A 16,751-nucleotide genomic window follows, 5' to 3' on the forward strand; every position below is an offset into this window, starting at 1 on the left:
CAAGGTAAATAGTGGCTCCCACTCACACACACACACAAACACATAGACGGATGAACACCCAGCCATAAAGAATGGCCAGGGATTTTTTTTTTTGTATATATATATATTTTTTGGCAATTTCTGCTGAGCTAGCCTTTGATTCAAATAATTGCACGTAAATCTTGCTCATTTTTTTTGTTTTTGGGATTCACTCTTCTTTGCGTAGACTTGGGAACATTTAAAATGCATACTGAGGATAAGGTCGCATGGCCATGGCTCTTACTTAGCCAAAAATGCGAATGTTGCAAAATGCGTTGTAATTACTCAAAGCTCACTGCTAACCACTTGGCATTGCTCAGTTATATAAATTATAGATAAAGGTATATATGTAAATGAGAGATGAGGGCGCTTTAGTAAAACAACAATTAATACAGTTACAACGTTTTCAATAATAAATAAAACTGGGCTGCGACAAAGTCAAGTCGTAAGCAGACTTTTAAATATTATCTTGTCAAAGAAATAGTGTGTTAATTAAGCCTAATTACAAATAGAGCACAAATTGATGTCAACACTGCATAACACGGAATATAAATGCTTTTCATATAGAATCGATTGCTGTAATCAATAAAAATGCTTCTTAATACTTTAACTTCTTTCTATATAGGCATCTCTTGAATTTCAATTAATTGAATTGAGCTCATACTGATACACTCTACAATGTCTACAAAGAAACCTATGCTGTATAAACATTGGAATTTTCATATAAGCTAATCACGGCAATGAAAATATAAAGTCGCCTGGCAAAAGTCCAATTGAGTTTGATTGCCGGTCCTGAGTGTCATGAATGTCCTGATTGAGTGTGGTTTTGGATTGCATCTAAACGTTGCACTCTTCAGCACTCACCTCACAAACGCACTGCGTTTTACAATCCAATTTAAATGTGGCTCCATGTGCGAACGTTGTATTGCCGACACTGCAATTGGCTGCAAGTTGGGGCGTTTTGGGCCAGGAGCACAAAATAGAAGTGCAGGCGGTACACAAAGCAGTTGACAGACGATTCCATTCCATGTATCGTTGGCAGGCGTAGTCATAGTTACATTTTTGGTAGTCCAGCATCGCAAAAAAAAGAACGAGCCAGAGACAAAAAGAGAAATTGAGAAATAAAGCTAAAAGTCAAATGAACATAAAAAGGACATTCAGGCACATCTGTGTCCAATTGCATGTACATTGCATGCAATAAAATTTCCAGAGTGAATACTCTCGTTTATACATATAAGAAATCGAATTGTATGCATTGCTCTGTCTACAATTTTATTATTGGGTGTTTTCTTTAAAGCCACAGAAAAAAATTGTTGTACATCATCACACAGGGCGTATACGGAATGTTAGGCTTAAACTAATGCCATTTCATCAATATAAACAATAGACTTTGTGTGTTTTATCGAAATTAATTTTGACAAATGTTGTGTTTTATGGCATGCCATTAAGGCTCCTTCGAAAAAGCAAAGTTTTGGCTTTTGCGTGCAGCCACGAATTGTGTGTGTACATACGAGTATACATAAATATCTTTTGTTTGTCTGCTGCCAATCACAATTATACCGAGCTGTTGTTGTCAATGCTGCCGAGGGTAATAAGTGATAGCCCCCCACTACCCCCAGCGTAACTGCAAACTGTCGTTAACTGCTGTATCTATTGAGTTTTCCCTTCAGTGGCCTACGTGTTGATATGTGTCTGAGTTGGTATATACTTACTTATGTACATATATGTGTGTGCGTGTGTTTGTTTGAGTGACTATGTAATGTCGTTGTGTGTTTGCTTTTACGCATTACTTGAATTGATTTTGCGTGACGTGACTTGTAAGAAGTGACGATCAAAAAAGAAAGACAGTACTTGAAAATCATTACGTACATATACCTATACATATATGTTTTAGAGATGTGTGAGTGTTAATACTAGAGGTCGGCGGCATGATTATGAGAACCTTTTCCGAAACAGGCTTCGTTTTTAACATTATAAGCTAATAAATATTGTTGCTATATATCTGGCCCATTATTTCTTTACTTGCCCAATCCTCATACATATGTGTTGCTACTTTTTTCTTTAATTTTGTAAAATGTACATACAAAGTTAGGTGAAGGCCCTAGAAGCCATTGCTAGCATAATCTCTCCTGGTAGTTTTAATATTTTATATAAATAAATGAAATAAAACATTTTTACTTTACCTTAAAATGAAATAGTTGGTAAATAAGCTACAACTATGCTACATAATAAGCCGGATTTAATTTTTATTAAAATATGGGTTTATGGGTTAGTTTCGTTCCACATTTGTGTTCAAAGTTTTTTCAATGTTAAGCGTTTGCCTTCATTTGCTGCTTTCTTAGACTTTTTTGTTTTGATTTTGTGGCCAAATCATGAAAATATTTGATGTTTCCATGACAATTTCTTATGGGGCAAGCCTATTTATTTATTCCAAAAATAATCATTATGCTGCTATAAACACAATTGCCGATTATTCAAGTTAAAAGTGAATAAAATATTCTTGCTCAACATTATATACAACTTATTATACTCTGTACATGAAATGTACAAGAGTATATTAGGTTTGCGGGAGCTGAAAAATGTAACAGGCAGAAGGAGGCGTGGCAGACCCCACAAAGTATATATATTCTTGATCAGCATGACGAGACGAGTCGATCTAGCCCTGTCTGTCTGTCTGTCCGTCTGTCCGTCCGTATGAACACCTGGATCTCAGAGACTATAAGAGATAGAGACACCAAATTTTGCACAAAGATGCGTTATGTGTGTATTCTATACGAGTTTGTTTTATTTTTTTGATTTTCCCCCCCACTTCCCCCCTATGGGGGTTTTCCCGATTTTCCATTCGTATAATCGCCTATATCTCGGAGACTATAAGACCTAGGAACACCAAATTTTAGTCCCAGATGCCTTATGTGAATACGCAGAAAATGTATATTTTGGAATTCCCCTCCCTCCCCCCTCTACCCCGCAAATCGTAACTCCCGTAATTCTTGGAATTTCGAACTAAAATTTTGGAAATACCCCCAGTTGGTTATTATGTGTCCGTATGCCAAATTTCATTATGATAGACCGATTTAACAAGAAGTTATAGCCATAAATATATTTGCTGATGCAGCGCTGCCCGCGGCTGTTGTTGATGTTGCTGTTTGGTTGACTGCGAAAATGCTTACACAGACACGAATTGATGCGCATAGGCATACATACACTCACACAGACGCAATTGCTATGTAAATGTGCAATTATACGTGAGTTCGAATACCGAAAGAGGTAAAATCGATCAAATTTTTTTTTTTTATTTTCTTAATTTTTTTATTTTCTATAATTATTGTAAACATATGTACAGAGTATTTCAAAGTCGGGACACCCGACTTTAGCTTTTTTACTTGTTTTTATACTAACTAGATTTTTAAAAATTAATGTAGCTTTTTTATTAGAAATACATCTCAATTCAAAAAACCGGAGAATTAAAATATATCAGAATCAGATAATCAGAATATGGATTTACTTAACGGGCTCAGAAAATTGAATTATTATCCTCACATATACTTTAAGTATACTTGGATGAAATATTTGTTGTCACGCGCCCATTTCCTATACTCTAACACACATGCATGCCACAATTCATTTATCTGGCAACCAACCATGGGTATTGCGCTGTCTGTAATGAATATAGGCACGTGACTCTGTTTTGTTTCCTATCTAGCTGTGAGGCTATTTATGTCATTAACAATTTGCTTTCAGCTTCGGAGCAGATACTTGCAAAGTTTGAACTGCATGCCAAAAGGCGACGAGACCGAAGCCGGAAACTTTTGAGCAGATGCCTTTGGCACTTGTTCAGCCAGCAAGCAGACCCATAGCCGCCCTTTTTACTTTGTGGCGAATTGTGTCATTTTCGAAAGTGCAATCTTCTTAATGTACTTTGGCATACAACAAGAAATAGCTGTCTACATTGAACATACGCGCAAAAAGCTTACCACACACGAATACACACACCTTTATTTTACATACTCGTATGCCATGCGGGTGTGCCTTAATGCCTCTAACGAAGCTGACGATGCGAGGCGAGAAGAAGCGGACGACAAAAAAATGTTACTGTTGCTTCTCTGCTCGTTGCCAAGGCGGAAGTAAACGCAGGAATTGCAATGTGAGCACTTTTATCTGCTTTTGCTGTCAACATTTAAGGCTGTCTTCGCTTTGCTGAAGCGTACTTAAGCAGTTATGTGTCTTTCTCTCTCTTTGTGTGTGTGTGTTTGTGAGAGATTGTGTTTGTGTTGGTTTTGGGTAACGTTGGTGATGTTGTTGTCGTTGTTGCCAACTAACGGCAGCTCACAAACAAAGTGAAATGCCCCACAAGCTTTAACTTTACGTCTTGCATTATACCTTCACTTTGATATGTACTTTATTATACCCTGCAGTCATCAGGTAAGATGATATATGAGGTCGTTCTGTATACAAATGCAACTAATAACAAAATTGACGTGACCGGTATAGCGTTTACAGCTATAGGAAACAGTATGAGGAACTTATGCACTGCTACGTGAAGAATGCTTACGGATATCACACGCATACTTTACTTGAAAATCTGAAAATTTCCTCCATATCTGGGCGTACAGTTTTGTAGATTTCTTACATCGATTTTCCAATTGAAGCGCTACTCTTAATATAAGATTGGATTGTAGATAATACTTTAAATACAATCAATTGTCGGCATGGAGAGAATTGACTATGAAAAGAATTGAACAATTTCAATATATTTCAAGTTTTCTACCAGGATTGTCGGAGTGTTTGTAGTCAAAATTTTCAAAATTTGGACGCAGGACCTTACAAAAAAATAGTATCTGTTTATAATTAATTATTTTAGGTTGAAGTAAGTAAGTAAATAGGTAAAGTATATTCAATAGTATAGTTCTATATTCCACAGTCGATACTAAAATATACTAAAAAAGAGTCTAATTTCTTCGAAATATTGGTGTATTTTTTAAAAAATATTCTATTTTTCTTTTTGCTTTCGTATACTAACATGCATTGCGTTAATCTGGTGCCAAGTAGAAAGCAGAGTGTATCATCGTCCAAGGCTCTCAATTTCAGCATTCTTTTGTGCTGTGAATTGAACAATTTCAATCTATTTCAAGCCGCATTCAGTCAAAGTTTGATACTAGAGTTTTCGGAGTGTCTGTAGTCAAATTTTCAAAATTCGGACCTTCAAAAAGTGTAGTATCTGTTTATAATTAAATATTTTACTTAATCCATATTAAATAGTGTAGTTCTATTTTCTACAGTCGATACTAAAAATGAGTCGAATTTCTCCAAAATATTGGTGTATTTTATAAAAAATATTCCATTTTTCTTTTTGCTTTCGTATACTAACATACATTGCGTTAATCTGGTGCCAAGTAGAAAACAGAGTGTATCATCGTCCAAGGCTCTCAATTTCTGCATTCTTTTGTGCTGCGACATGTAGTTTGTTTTTGTTTTATTTGCTGTTGTTGTGTTTTGTTTCTGTTTTCTTAACCCTTTTTGTGTGTGTGTGGTCGTGTGTGAGGCAGCTGGCTTGTTTTTTGCCCTCGCGTTGAATTTTACAATGTGCCGCATAGCGCTGGAAAAAGTGTAGCATATTTTTGTGCGCAGTGGCCACCATTGTCGCCATCGTCATCAGCATCGTCGTCATCAGCATGGGCAGCCGCCGCTTGCTCGTACTCAAACGGTTAAGGGTCACGTGTGTGCACTTTATTTGTTCGGCATGCGAGTGTGTCTCTGTAGCGTATTTGTGTGAGTGTGTGTGTGCCGTAGTGTTTGTTTTACTTAGAGTTTTAGATTTATTCAAGTCGTTGATGACCATGACCAAATAAAGTTTCATTTTGTGCCAAGATTTACAGCACTTGAGCGTGTGTGACACAAGTTTTGAGTGCTCTTTGTAAGTGTGTGTGTGTGTGTGTGTGTGTAAAGGAGTCAAACAAAGCAAAGCGCAAATCTGCAACTGAATCCTTCTCCACTATTCAATGCTGCGTATGCGCAATTTTGTAGTAAACTATGTACATATCTGTGTGCTAAAGTGTGTTTGCTACTTAAAAGATATGGGGTGAGTGTAGAAAAGGAGAAAAGATTGTACAACAGCAGCAAAATCATGTGTAGGCAATCGAAAAATTGTCAAAAAGTTGTGCACGACGAGGCTGGTCAAGCAGTCAATAGAACAATATCAATACATTTCTCAATTCTGTATATTTAAATTAACTAATGGCAACTCAAACATTCCCATGCTCCAAATACGCACATATGCAAAATTTTAAGAAAAGAAATCAAATCTCAATTGAACTACAAACTTTATTTTCTAATTAAAAAGTTGAAAATGTTTTTGCTTTGGAAAAACTGTATGCCAATGGCATTTGGCACATAAAATAAATTATGTGCACAGCACCAAACATATTATTCATGCTCTATATTGAAAATATTTGTGAATTACTTTTCTATTTTGATAAATTTTAGTATATTTGAAGCCGAAAACATTTTTTTGTTAAAATGAATTGCCACATGATTGTACAAGTAGTATTTTGCTTCATATAGAGTTTTCTTCTTCCACACATTCAATGAGTTTAAAAGCCCCCTTCGGAAACATAAAGCTAAATGTGTGTGTATGTTGGTTTTTTTTTGTTTTTGTCGAATAAAAAATACATGAAAAGCCAATGAATATAATCTAAAATAATTATACACCAAATAATTGAAACATAAATTCCTAAATGCAAAGTACCTTCATCACGTTTCTGTCTTACCATTGAGCATCGTGGATGTTTTGATTCGGATAACTATTTATTATATTATGAACTGGCGATATAAAAAAACCATACAAAAATATCTAATTACAAATCCGTCTCGCCAGTTTTATTTCCCCAACGGTCATTTCACAGCCAGACTAGTCAGAGACCTAACGAAGACTGAATTGTTAGCCAAACTGATTGAAAAATATATAAGAATATGAATAGTGACACAATATTGTAAATAACTATTTAGATCATATGCAAAGCTTTTAGGTTTCGATATAAATGTTATACAATTAGTTCCAAAGGTAGACATTTTTGATCTAAAGTTAGTAAGAGAGGGTCTTGGGAGTTTGTTTTAGTTTGTTTTGCGTAAAATGATGGACTAATGCTAAAATATTTATGCCAATCAATTGCTATAATTCCTGAGTATATTGCAATCACTCTCGCGAATCCCTAGGGTGCTTCCTCCACTGATAACAATTTATTGAAATTGTGCCAAAATTAATATGTTCACATTATGCGCACGTATTTTAAGCTTCGCACACACTTGCGAATGCCAGCCATTTTTCATCCCTACACATATAGATTTTCAATACCATAAACACACATTCAATCGCACGTTTGTGCTTGATCCTTTACATTTTTCGTGATTCTCTAACTTTTGCGAAAGTTACAGCCTTACAGCAACGGCAACCGAATAAGCAACAAAATACAAAAACTCTGAACAAAAATTGCCAGCAAATAAGTTTTACAGTTTAAATATACTTGTGCCGTTTGTGTCTGGACAATGTGCTCTGCAAAACATCCGAACGCTGCTGGAACGTGTGGAGCATTGATATTTGCCCAAAGGCGCCGCATTTGCACGAACATGGCAACCAAACTGCCAATACAAACTCAAACTCTGTTCGCATTTGACTTGAAACTTTTAGCTTGCCTAACTGCCTGCATATATGCACACATATAGATACACATAGACGATTGGATGTATTTTTCTTGTACAACATACAACAAAAACGAATCCAAACACACAACAAATGCTTAACTTTTTGGCACATTTCATGCTGCTGTTTAATTTTGAAAGCTTTGTGGGACAACTTGTAAAAACTCGACGAAAAAAATATTTAAAAAATGAACCCATTTAAATCACTTGGCCTTCCAGTTAGGCATTAGAATATAAGTATGTATGTACACTAGAGGGCACTTGAATAAAAACAGCACCGCTTGAAAATCGCGAAAATCTTTTTAATTCTTTTCTAATTTCTTCAGTACCTTAGCTGAGCTCCAAAGCAGAGAATAACCGAGAAGACATCTATGTGTGAATTTTATAAAAGCCGACCGATTCGTAATAACTTATTGGGGACTTTTAATGTTTCCTTTATTGTACTAAATAAATCTTCCAATATGAAAAAAACAAATATATAGGGCATGTCAAATATATTTCTACTTTATAATATTCTTCTAAATTTATTTCAAATCACAATTTAAAATAAACGAAACTAAACATTTTGTACTCTTTAATACATAAGATTTGATTCAAAATAAATTAATGACAATTTAGCGATAATTGCATTGCAAATAATAATCTATATGATATGATCACAGCTTAATAATATAAAAGCAAAAACCTAATATGGGCTTAGTACTTCGCAGAAATTGAAACAACTAAGATACGACGTTGTACTATTATTTTCATAGTTTATATAATTATATATATATATATATATTACTATATATGTATTATATGTAGATAAACAATGTTGTGTTGATTGTTCTTGTGATTACTTACTATATGTAAGTATATATATATATATATTGAGTAACTTTAACCAAATTAGGTTTGGAAATGAGTTTACTCTTTCAGCATTTTGATCTCTTGGCTGTTATTCGCGTTTCCCGCCTTTCCATTTGCTGTTCTGGAACGTAAGCCTTTTCTACATAAATTTTGCTACATAAGAGAACTGAAGAACTCATACAATGAATGAAATAATATTTAGTTCTTAAAATGTTTAGAGTGAAAAAGAATTTACTAAAAAGAGAAACAAGTTGATACATTTTACCTTTTCAGTTGTATCTGACAATATCACCGAAAAATATCACTATATTTGTATGAAGATAACAGTTTGTCCCTTTTAAATTGGCCACTACTGTATGCAAATATGGATTATCCATTCTACATAGATAAGCCGTGTCTGCTCCTGTGGTCGGCTGTGCGGTTAACGTTCTGACCAATCCCATTGATATTGGTTTGCCTATCTCAGCTCAAAGCTAAGCTGCCGCAAGAAAAAAAAAACAAAATGGGTAGAAACTTTTGGCAAAAAAAAAAAAACGCCATTTACAAGGTACAAGTTTTAATGAAATTTTTCGCACAACACTGTGCAAATTTTTGCCCTACCTTTTCACTTATTGCTTGTTTTTGCTTTTGGCCAAAATCTAGCCATGAATATTTATGCGCTTAACAACACGAGAAATATAATTTAAGTTGATGTACGGAAAATGGAAAATTTCTGTTATTTGTCTTTGCCATGCATTTTCGCAAACACCCAGCAGAACATCCTTATCCGCAAAAGACTTTTCAAGTTATTTAGTATTTGGTTTGTCCGTCATTATGCATAATATTTTTTTTTTCTTTTATCTTTGGCATTGCGTCTTTGATTAATGAAGCGCAAATTTAATGGAATTTTCAAATGCTATAAGTATTTGGAAAATGTATTTAATCGTCCTTTGTAGGCTAAGCATACAATTCAATTTAGTTATACTTTAACGACAAGAGTATAATGGACATAAAAACTGAATGGCTGCCATAACTTACCCGGATTTGAGTGCCTTGGCAACTGCAGCGCATAATTAAGTGTAAAAGTTAACGGAATTCATTAGATTATTTCTTGGGCTTTTTGTATTTATTTCATTTCAGTTCAACTCACTTTGATGGCCTTAAAGCCCAAGCTCAGATTTGCCTCAACGAGTCCAGCAATGAGAACATCTCCAAATATGCTCAGCAATGGCAGCAGCATAAGCATTTTCTGTAAGCAAAAGGTTTTCTTGTTAGATAAAAGCCATCTCTAACACACAACAAAACACGGCAAATGCATAAAATGAAAAATGTCAGAGTCGAAAAGGTCGTTGTGGTCGTTGGCTTCATTGTTGTTGATGTTGTTGTTATTGTTTTGGCTGTAAAAGTTATGACCATAGTCGCACTTACAGACCAGGTCTCAGTCACCTTCACCGCAGTCGGTGCCTACTTTATTAAGGTTAACTCAATGTCTGCCTCGGTTTTTGGTCACGAACCAAGGGTTGTGGCTATTGCCACATTTACCACATTTTTTGGTTCATCCTTTCACGCCACCTTTAAAATTTATTTCTAACCTAGAGGCCTTTAAGGCAAAAAATATTTTAATGAACAAAAAAAATATATATATATATTTGCTTTAGCTTTTACAATTTTTTTTTTTTACAAAAAGTGCAAAAAAAGCGCCGGATTGACGTTCTGTCTTGGCCTTGACTATAGGCAATCATTTGGCATTTGTAACAAAAAGGGGTGCAAAAAAAAGTTGAAATTGTTGAGTTGAGTATGCACCAAAAAACATAAAAGTTCAGGCAAATTATAATTAAATAATTTATGTTTGCATTCTGTTGAATAGAAATGTGAGAGAATTGTAGATATAATTAGTTTTACAAGCCTTGGAAAAAAAAAACGGAGCAAATATTAATTTATTATACCATTTGCCTAATTCTCATTCGTGCCAATTGAAATTTGTAAGTTGTTGCAACTTTTTGACAAATTATGTAAGTTTAACATTATTTAAAGACTGTATAAACCTAACCTAAGCAAGTAATATTGGAAAAATTCACGTTATCTATGAAACAAAATACGTTTATATAAAACAGCAACAACATAAGTATCTTTTGCTGTAACTAACATATCGCAATGACGTAGAACTCTCACAAAATCCAATTATTGCTTAAAGTTTTAGTAAATCTTTACTTGCCTTTAGTTTTTTAACACTAGCCATCAAAATAGTGTGTCGTTTGAGGTCCTGTTGGATGTTGGTCGTACCCAGATAGTTACCACAATAGCTTAAATTATTTAAGGCCTTTATGTCGAATCACTATGTCTATTGTTTATTTAATTTTTCTTTGTTAAAGACTGTTAAGTCGGTGTTTATTACAAGTTAACTTAATGCAAATCATTTAATTAAAGAGGAGCTGCTTTTAGTTTTATTTTATCTTAGAGCATATACAAAACAAGGTTCCAGTGTCAGAAGATGGGAGCTTCCACCGATAATTTAAACATGGTAAATGTTCATAATTTTGGTATTTATTATTGTGCGATACATAATTCATTTCACAAGCTTTCCGCGGAAAACGTGTAATTCAATAAAAGTGGAACACGCATACGCCATGTAGCACATACTCGTACTCACACATTTTTTGCGAGTAATACAAAGGCGACTCGCCAAACGTGAAAAATAAAACTCATTAAAAATATTTGTACACTCATGCAAAAGAATTTTAAAAAGGTATTTAATTAAACCTTAATAAAAACATAAATGAGCGTCATGCCAGGGGCTATGAGCAAAATGTGGTGAGGTGGGATGGGGGCCAGAATGTTGTAGGCTTCGTTACAAAGTGAAAAAATTAAAAGGCAGAAAATATGAACAACAAACGTTCAAACGAGTGAGTGAACGCTTAATGCGCAAGATTTCAATTAACGAGACGCCTGCAACGTGACGACAAAGTCCTGAGCTGCTAAATGGATAAACAGAGCTGGGGGAATGGAATCATACGCCAACACATACTCGTACACCCACATATTCACGGCTCTGCTCTTGCTTGAGCAGAAACAGTAAGCGAGGAGCTGGACGTTGAGGATGACGCTGATGATGACGACAATGACGACAACAGCTGCATCAATAGCTAGGCTCAATGGCATTGCATGTCTCTCCATTAAGGTGCAGTTGAAGGAATGCTGGAAGTTCGATGCTATCTGGTCGTTTCTGATGTTGATGCTGAGCGTAAACAGCGGCAAAGCCCCGTAATTATCGTAATTACAATGAAAGCGCACTGCCAACAATAATAAAGAGCACCAGAAGCTTTCAACAGGGCCGAGCCACGGGCCATCATGCATGTGCACTCAAATTTGAGATGGGCACTAGGTTGAATGAAGTGCAACCAATTTAATGTAATCTGAAGAATATGTTGAAATGGATTTCAATTTATTAGCCACTCAAAGCTGTTCCATTAAAGATTATCATCAAAAGGATTTTATTTAAATCTGAAGACAAGCAATTATAACAAATAAACCTTTTAAATCGCAATCCCGATCAATAACATGATTGTACGAAATACAAAGAATGGAACGTGTAGAGTGTATATATAGTATTGTTAGTAACCATGGCAAAATTAATCGATCTAGACAGTGTATAGTGTCATTAAATTGGAAAATTAATTTGTATCTATATAATACTATTTTTAAATCCGAAGTAATGCAGCACTAGCTTGCACGATTGTTTCGTTCGAGGGGGGATACACTCATTATATAAGGGAACGACTTAAAAATTTAAATAGTTTCTATTGATGAAGATTTTGTCACGCGTCCATCCCTTGCTAGAGACCCTTGCAACAGCACCAATTACAATTACAACAACAGCAACGTCATCATTGACACTTTTTAATTGCAGTTGCAGCGACAAGGGGCACGTTCGAAAACAAAAAGGGAAAATAGCGTGCAACAAAAGTGGGACAACATATTCTGCCACATGTTGCTGGAAACGAATGAAAAGTGCATACATTTCTCTATGCGGCTATACGATGTGTGTGGGTGTGTGTGAAATCTGTGTATGTGTCTGTATGTTTCTGTAAAGTAATGATGATGTTGCTTTCCTTGTTGCCTTGCAATTCTCCCTCCAGCATACGTTGTCCTTCGTCCTCCGAAGTCCAACGTCTGTTGTATGCTTATAGTTATGATGAAAAGAGAAATTCATCAGGCGGCAGAATCAGGAGCAGCAGCAACAAAAACAACAACAAAAACAAGAGCATTGTAGGGCTCGTTCCCCAACATCATCATCAACGACATCTAAGGCAAACAAGGCAAAATTCTATGTCACTTCGGAAATGAGCAAAATCGCACATACGAGTAGATGGTAGGATTCATTTTCAGCCCCAACACCGAGCCTGAAAAAACAGACACCTGACAAGCGGCAGCCCGAACCGTGAAGGCGTTTAGCAAAAAATGCCACAAAACACAACAAGAGTCTATAACAAGAGTAAACTGAGACAAAAGGTAACATCAACACAAGTACCAATTTCAGCCAGGATCCCATGCAGTTCATTAAAATTAATGAAGGTGCAGCTAAGCATATGTGTGAGTTAAATTCTGCTCCATAAAAACATGTATTAAGGAACAGAATTGAAACATAAATGGGGTTTTTGCAAGGTGAAGCATTAATTTAGATTCCACATGAATAAAAACATTCAAGTCATGATATATTTAAAGATTACATACTCAATGCTTGGAGCAACTTTTTTTTTTTTTTTGTTTTCCATCTTTATGATGATTACGCAGCTTGCCAGAATTTCCTATGCGCCAAAATTGATTAATGTTTCATGGCGCGTTTGGCCACTGACTGACAATTTGATTTTAAAAGCGGTTTTTAAGACACCATTTGCCGCTCTCTGGTGGCTGCCTCAAATACTTATGTTCGGGACAATATTAATGATTGCGCTCAAATATTCAGAGGGCGGCAACAAATTAATCTTGTTTAATTTTTGAATTTTTGCCTAATGCTCACCATTAAGAAATAATAATTCAAGTGCTCATGGAGCGTCTTAATTTGCATTTAAATGGTACCATTTGAAATATACTTGTAACCTCGCTGGTTGGAGCTTTATATAATTTTATGCTCTCCTATTTTAGGCATCTTATTAGCATCATCGTTTATCTATAGATGGAAATAGATGGTTTCAGAAACAAACTTAATTTTTACTTGAGGAGAACAAACTTTAGAAAAACTATATACATATATACATTTTATGCTCAGCTGGGATGTTTTTCCAACATAAGTCTATTTAGATAATTGCAAAATTGAAAGTACTTATAAAATGTTGGAGTGACACAAAAATATATGTACATTAGCAAATCACAGAAACATTAAAAAACATTTGCTTGAAAATTCAATTTTACATTCGATTAATTGATTTTTTTTATTATTATCGAATATACTACTGTGTACAAATATAACCCGGAAATTTGACCCTAAAATCAGGCGGATATGTGCGTTTGTATTTTGTGCACATCTCCAAATTATTTTTTCTATTTTTAAATAGTTCTATCCGAAATACTTGTACAAGTAGTTCTATAAAAAAATTGCCAAATTGTTGTGTAAGGAATGGAAGTTCTGCAGCCGAACTTTCGATAAACAGACCTTGTCAAAAACACAAGTATATAACTGGCATAATATGTTCAAATAGGGTCGAGAAGGGCAACTCAAAGTATTTTAGCTCGAAACTCGTCGATTGACTGCTAATGTCATTGCTGATGTTGGCATTTTCAATGAATCAGTCAACACAATTTTAATAAAACTTTCGATCAACGTAAAATTTAAATCGCGTTTTGTTCCAAACCTCCCGTTTCGCTAAAACCAAGACGCATATCGCATTCTGTAGTCAGCAGCGTTCTCTTGATTATCTACGTGTGTCTTTTGGCAATTTAATAAATTGAAAATACAACTCCTAAGCGAAGAAGAAAGTATTGGCATAAGTGAATTGAATCTGGATGAGATTGCTTTGAAGGCAACAAAGTAAATTTTAATGAATAAATAAAGATACAAGGTCTTATTTGGTGGGTGCATATTAAAGTTTATTACGATTCAACATTAAATTGAATATGACTCACTAATTGATAAAGAGCGACTGCAGCTAATATTCTCTCATTAAATTTCAATAATTTGTATCAATTACAAATATTTTCGCAATTAAATGTTCTGGGAAATTCCTTGCACTTCCGCACAACGTTTCTTGGTTTGTGGAAATTAATATTGAATGTTATTCATGTTTAAATAAGTATTTGAATTTCTTTTAGTTGAATGTACGTTATCTATGTACGAGTCACCTACGAAGTATTGAAACAATAAATAAAATATCTTTAATAAATAAGTCTAATGGAAATATAATTTTATTTTTTAGATGTCGAATATATCAGATGCTTAAGATGTTAAATAAGGTAAGTAGCTCTCAGAATATCAACTTCGTTCTATCCAAATTATTATAAAGTGGTTTTAAAACAATAGACATTTACATTTCTATTGACTGGCAAATTAAACTGCATTTCTGCATGTAGTTTACTTTAGAGCCTAATGACCTGCCCATGAAGTGTACGAAATGTCGAATGCTTACTCATCGAAATGTGGGTTAAATCTAATATAATGACTTAAGGCTTTAACGACCTACCCATGGGGGGATGAATGTAACGAACACAATGGACAGCTTCATGGGCACACTGCTGGCACCGTAGCCGAGAATCGAATTTCGTGGAACATATTCCATTTACTTTGTTGATTTCCTGTTTACTACACACATTGTTTTTTGGTTGATTAATAGTCTACCAAATGCATATAGATAACAGCCTAACCGATTTTGTGTATTTTAGCACGATGTCGAATTTAAGTTGATGACAGTTCAATGATTACTTTCCTCTAGGCAGCCATCACACATCCACATTCAAAAAAAATATATCCTAAGCTTTTGTTAAGCTTCAGCACTTAACCATGTCGTAGGCCGATTTGTTGCTACTTTTTGTTATTCAACAATGCCTAAGCTGGAAGCGGTTGGTTTTGATTGATTTTTACCATACTAGTATAGTATGTAGCTATGGCTGAGTGTGGGCGTATTTAGTGTACATTTGTACACTTCCATCTCTCAGCTCTCGACGCTCCATCGTTAATATAAATACAAATGTACTCAAATATTCATAACAGTTTTTTTCTTCCTCTCTAGTTTGATTCGTTGTGTTGTTGTTATTGTTCATTGAGTGCCTGCGGCAAATACAAATTGTATCACTTAATGCCTGATTTTTGTTGTTGCTTTGCTTCCCTCCCTGTTAAATCGAAGCCTCTTCTGACCCATTTATGCTATGACTGGGCGTTTTGTTGATGATTTGCGTGTGTATCTGAATAATTGATGAAATGACAATATTTCGATGTGTCAGCATCGTCAGCGTTGTTATTGTGGTTGTTGTTGCTATCGTGTGGCATCAGCTTCAACCTCATGTTCTGATTGTTGGCTGCTCACACCCGGCAAAAATAGAACGCAACGATTGCTCTATACTCTTAGAAGTGCTAAGAACTATGCGCAAAAATGAATTCATATACAATAACCTTCCCGATTAGCATATATTCTTGCGGTTCGGTTATACTTTCTTATCCATTATGGTCTTTATGAAATGATTTATCTAAGCAACGTTCTATTCCAGCAGGTTGATTTGTGAAAGAAGAAAGCAGCATTGTATTTGTTAACCTGTATTTTAAGATGATAAATCTGAATGTACAGATTCAATGCTAATGTTAAATATAGAAAAAGAAAAAAAGAGAGCAGCAGTGTTCAGTTTGCAGAGCTTCTCCCCATTCGGATTTTGGGTTTTAAACATTTTTCCCACTTTACTAAAATATTTAAACTTTCCATCTAAAAATCAAAATTTTACATGATAGGGATTGAATTAAAATTCTAATTTCAAATTTAAGCTACAGGACAAAACTGGACTGGACATTTACATACACACACTATTACTTCTAAAGGATTATAAGGAAATAAGATGTACACATGATCCGAATACCTTTGTCGGGTGGGCGGCGACAACAACAAAAAGGGACAGACGCGTTGCGTGCGTATGTGCCTCGAATATTAAGCGCCGACGTTGCATCATCAATACCCACTCTCACTCACTCACAGATCCAATCTGACAGTTTTGCTTACAAATGATAAGCC

At 35.0% G+C, this 16,751-nt stretch overlaps 1 protein-coding gene across 2 annotated transcripts in view; it reads right to left on the reverse strand.

Moving 5' to 3' along the window:
• The window catches only part of LOC115632515 (GATOR complex protein WDR24), an 82,250-nt gene that overhangs the window by 29,225 nt on the left and 36,274 nt on the right, over positions 1–16,751 (reverse strand). For both annotated transcript variants that reach the window (XM_030529706.1, XM_030529708.1), the window contains 3 exons: positions 9,695–9,793; positions 9,583–9,604; positions 883–962 (listed from right to left, as the gene is read on the reverse strand). In XM_030529706.1, the coding sequence (XP_030385566.1) occupies positions 883–962; positions 9,583–9,604; positions 9,695–9,790 (198 nt within the window). In that variant the 5' untranslated portion in view covers positions 9,791–9,793. The remainder of the gene's footprint in view (positions 1–882; positions 963–9,582; positions 9,605–9,694; positions 9,794–16,751) is intronic.

Source organism: Scaptodrosophila lebanonensis, unplaced genomic scaffold (assembly GCF_003285725.1).
Source record: "Scaptodrosophila lebanonensis strain 11010-0011.00,11010-0021.00 unplaced genomic scaffold, SlebRS2 tig00001415-arrow-pilon, whole genome shotgun sequence".
NCBI lineage: Eukaryota > Metazoa > Arthropoda > Insecta > Diptera > Drosophilidae > Scaptodrosophila > Scaptodrosophila lebanonensis.